The 4,621-nt window shown below is 39.8% G+C and overlaps 2 protein-coding genes across 2 annotated transcripts in view; both read left to right on the forward strand.

The window, feature by feature from the left end:
- telo2 (TEL2, telomere maintenance 2, homolog (S. cerevisiae)) overlaps positions 1–979 on the forward strand; it is a gene marked incomplete in the record, with an annotated part of 10,141 nt that extends 9,162 nt beyond the window's left edge. Inside the window, 1 exon segment of the mRNA XM_014008193.1 lies at positions 433–979. Within this exon segment, the coding sequence (XP_013863647.1) occupies positions 433–554 (122 nt within the window).
- A 165-nt stretch (positions 980–1,144) lies between these two features.
- Positions 1,145–4,621, forward strand: part of ift140 (intraflagellar transport 140 homolog (Chlamydomonas)) — a gene marked incomplete at its 3' end in the record, with an annotated part of 22,830 nt that continues 19,353 nt past the window's right edge. Inside the window, 8 exon segments of the mRNA XM_014008192.1 lie at positions 1,145–1,896; positions 2,289–2,449; positions 2,549–2,770; positions 2,922–3,043; positions 3,726–3,856; positions 3,943–4,118; positions 4,195–4,286; positions 4,365–4,471. Of these exon segments, the coding sequence (XP_013863646.1) occupies positions 2,303–2,449; positions 2,549–2,770; positions 2,922–3,043; positions 3,726–3,856; positions 3,943–4,118; positions 4,195–4,286; positions 4,365–4,471 (997 nt within the window).

Genomic DNA, 4,621 nt, shown 5'->3' on the forward strand with positions numbered 1-4,621 from the left:
GTCACACAGTGAAAAGATAAAAATAGATTTATCCTAAATGACTTTTTTTTTCTTTCTATTTTTGTAAATGAACTTTGCCACAGATCTGCACCTGCATCATGTATTTCTGTCAGTAATATCCTGTCAGTGACACACACACACATAGATGAACACACACTCTGCAGGGGTGAGCATTTCTGGGAAACAGATGAGGAACCAGGATGTCCTGTTCCACATGGCTGTCTGTGACGCGATTGGCTTTACAGCTGGGGTTTTATTTGTTTATTTCTTATTTATTCCCTCGAGCTTAAAAGGAGTTTTACTTTTAGGTGCCGTAGCTCTGAACACTACGGACCGAGCTCAGTTTTTACACGTGGTGAATTGTGTGGGCGTTTGTCCCATCACGTTCCACCTTCGCTGCAAAGCTCCTTGTTATTGTGTTTCTGTTCTCAGATGTGGCTGAAGGAGACCCCGATGAAGACTGCAGGAGTTTAGCTGTGCAGAGCCTGGTGCTGCTGGATAAAAGTCTGAAGAAGCAACTAGAAGATCAGCAGGCACTGAGCCTGGAGTCATGATCGCAACACAAAATGCTGCAAAAAGACACTTCTTAAAGACAGATTAGTCTTATGAAGGCTGAAGTATTATTGATGGGGAAGATATGCCTCAGAAATTCAGCTGGTACAAACTGGGTCTGTCAGGAGTGGATGATCCCAATTATCCACCGAAGGATGTCCTTTGAGCTCAGCAGCTACTGTTTCAGGCACTTTGTGTTTTTTTTAAACACATCCTGTAACATTCTGCAAGCCACAGGAAGAAAGATCTATTAATTAATTATTTTTTTCCACACAGAATTGCTCATAATAATAAATGTCCTAATTTTAAATGGTAAATAATGAGGTGAATGTTCTGTGCTTTTACAGTTAATGGAGATACAGTATTATCAGTAGTTTTGTTATGGGTTTATTTCTACATTCATACATTAAAATATAAAAAATAATAATAATAGTTGTTTTCACATCTTTATTGATACTTCTTCAATATTAAATTATTCTTAATTWAATAATTTTGAATTATTGTGCTGTGTGATTTAAAAAAAAGCACATTTCAGAGTGATGTTTTATTGGGGCCATCCTAGGGCACACCTATGCATCAACCATTCTGCCTAATCAGCGTTTTGATATGCCACACCTGCGAAGTGGGATAGATTATCTCTACAAAGGAGAAGTGACCCCTAATACAGATTTACATACATTTCTGAACATTTGAAGAAAGGTTTGTTGTGTACGTAGAAAAAAATCTTAGATCTTTGAGTTCAGCTCATAAAAAATGGGAGCAAAAACAAAAATGCTGCGTTTATATTTTTGCTCACTGTACATCCACTTCAGTGAGATGCATAAATCAGATGAAATACAATATATATGCAGTTAAGATTTTAAACTTTTAATGAACTGAACAATAAATTACACAAATGAGTAAAAAAATTAAACGTTAATGAATGACTAGGATATGACTATGTCTACAAAAAAAAAAGAAAAGAACCAAAATATTTAAAAGATGGATAGAGATGTTAGTTGGATACCAATTGTTCCAACATATTTTATGTATCTGTAGATGACAACAAAGCAAACATATGTATACCTGCACGTTTTGTGGCCTCTGTTCTTCCTGTYGATGTAAACAGACTTCTTCGCATCACTTCGGTTATCTTCGGCACCTGTTTGGAAACCTTCGTTATTTTCCGTAACTCCGCCTCCTTATCCTGCCTCTGATGTTGTCAGGGGCAACTCCGAGAGACGCTTTTTTACTCCGAAGAACGGAAGGCTTCACAACAACGCTGCATACTACGGTCCATGTCTCAACCTGTCAATTTTTTTTTATTGAAAAGAGTTTTGTTAATGCGAAGAAAGTGACTCTGAAGTAAGTCCTCATGAGCCTAACAAATTGTTTCCTTAGTTTTGGTCAGCAAGCCAATCCATTCGTCGTGGTTAGCTTAGCTAATGCTAGCAGCTCGTTGAAGCTAAAATAGGGTTAGTCGTTTCTCACATACAAAACGTGGAGTTTATACCGGTTTGTTGTTACATGCTATAAATAATATAAAGTGTCGTTTGAATTTATATGAATGCATCATAGACCTACCAGTGTATCAGTTGCAAATCACTGATGGATTTATTTGGGTTAACTTGAGATAGCGACTTTTCAGAGGTCAAGTCGTTACGTCAAACATAAAACTAAAATTTTATGGACCAATCGTTGGTTATTCTACTCAGCGCACATAATGTCTTTGCTTGTTTTTCTATCCTCATGTTTAGACATAAGTGGGGAGATGGCGGTGTATTTTGACCACCGTATAGATGCCCCTGAAAACAGTGACGTGCCCTCTCACCTCACTTGGCATGCGACTCTGCCCTTACTGGCTGTGGCCTCAAGCAGCCCTGCATCTGGAGGAAGTGTAGACCTCTACCTACAGCAGGTAAACACATGGCTCGGGAGGTTGCCCTCATGCTGAAAGAGTGAAAGGTGTCTTGTTTTTCTGACGTTAAATCTGGATGCCAACACTGTCTCAAATCAGGGTGAACATGTGGAAAACTCCCACGTAGAACGACCTTACCAGCCCACTGTGCTCCGCTGGCATCCCTTAAAGCCAGTTTTGGCAGTTGGATGGGGGGACGGAGAGGTAACGCTGCTGATGCACCCCTCTGGAGATCAAACAGTGCTGCCCTGTTCACACACAGCCCACATCACACTGTTGGAGTGGAGTACATCTGGCAGCCGTTTGGTAACTGGTGATCAGGTATGTGGTTTTAATTCATCGACATCATATGAATGTCATTTACTTTTACTTTCACCTTAAAAAGCTGCTATAAGCTACTTATGTGCAACTTAAAAATAGCTTAATCTTGCATTTCATATTTATTCAAATTTTTGATTTGTGTTTTTGACAGACTGGAGCTTTAGCCGTGTGGAAATTAGATGCCAGAGGGAGACTTATGGGAAACCAACTAGTTAAGCATGAATACAACAAACCTTTAACTTGCTGCATCTTCAGACCTGCCTCTCCTGGAGAGTAAGTGGTGAACAGTTTATTTACTTTAGATTAAACTGATCTGTAATTACTCTTGTATTGTTGTATCATCTTTTTAAATCTTTTTTTACTTGAACATATTTAATCATGGGTGGCACATGGGCGGAACCTTCTTGCCTCTCAGCAAGAAGGTTCCTGGATCAAATCCCAGTACTTTCTGGGTAGAGTTTGCTTGTTCTCTCTGTGCACGCATGGGTTTTCTCCAGATGCTTTCCTCCCACAGACCAAAAATATAAATGTTAGGTTAATTGGTAACTCTAAATCATCCCTAGGTGTAAGTGAGGGAGAGAGTGAATGGTTGTTTGTCTCGTTTGTCTCTATGTGTGGCCCTGTGATGGACTTGTGACCTGTCCAGGGTGTACCCCGCCCCTCACACTGTGACTGCTGGATATGGGCACTAGTGACCCTGAAAGGAAGAAGCGGGTATAGATAATGGATGGATATTTAATCATTTGAAAAACCACAAGTATCAATGTGTAGCTGAGCTGGAGTACTCAAAAGAAGAGACCTGAAGAGGTCTTTCTTTTGAAAGCCAAAACATTCCCTGCAGGCACAGTTTACTTACATCTAAATACAGTAGACACAATAAGCCTGGCTGAAAAATCCTGGGAAGTTTGTTTAATTTAAACGATGAGTTGTTGACAGTAGGTAACTTTCTTAACAGTGATGTGGCAATGTTAGCTCGGGCTTCTGTGAGTGGAGATGAGAGTGCTCTGGACATGTTCAGCTGGAAGGGAGCGCCTCTAAAGATGGGCCCTCAGGAGGGACTTGCATTCTATGTCAGCACCGCAGATGGTAAAATTGTCTTTGGTTTGGTTTGTACTTTGATCATGTTTTGGCACATTTATATTATTATTTATCCTGATTTCCTTTGTACATAGGACGAGTCCATGTTGTGGATGAGCACTGTAAGACGAGGACACTCCTCAGTGTGGAGAGCTCCATCAAGAAGCTTTTCTATTTTGAACAAAGGGATGTGTTTGCTGTGATCACAGAGACCCTGATGTTGTCACAGTACATGCTGAGACCTGAGGGTGGAGCACAGGAACTTATGAAGGTATACAGTTAACAAAAATCCTGTAATTCTAATTTTTTTCATCAATTGAACTTGAGTTTATGAGCATGTTTTACAGGTGAAGCTGAGCAGCAAGGCCGGGCAAAACGTTGATATTATTTGGACAGAGAATGGACTCCTCATTACAGCGACAGGGGAGCAGATCATCAGGTCTGTTTCCACCTGTCATCTCTGTACACATGCATGTTTTTACCTTGGATACTTATGTTTTCTTTTTTAACCCCTCAGACTGTCAGACCTGGAGAGAGATGACAACTATGTTTTGTCTCTTGATGAAAACTTGGGGTTTGAGAAAGGAGAACTGATCAATTGTGTTTCATACTGTGCAGCAAAAGGCAAGTGTAAAAAATGCAAAGCAATGCTTTTCTATTGTTGTTATATGGTTTTGTAATTAAACAGTTTTACTGTCCTGATGCATCTCAGTAATCCAGGTAAAAAAATCAAAAAGAAAAAAATGTTATAGGTCTTCTGGATGGGTTCTTCTC

The sequence above is a fragment of the Austrofundulus limnaeus genome, unplaced genomic scaffold, assembly GCF_001266775.1.
Source record: "Austrofundulus limnaeus strain Quisiro unplaced genomic scaffold, Austrofundulus_limnaeus-1.0 Scaffold48, whole genome shotgun sequence".
Classification (NCBI taxonomy): Eukaryota; Metazoa; Chordata; class Actinopteri; order Cyprinodontiformes; family Rivulidae; genus Austrofundulus; species Austrofundulus limnaeus.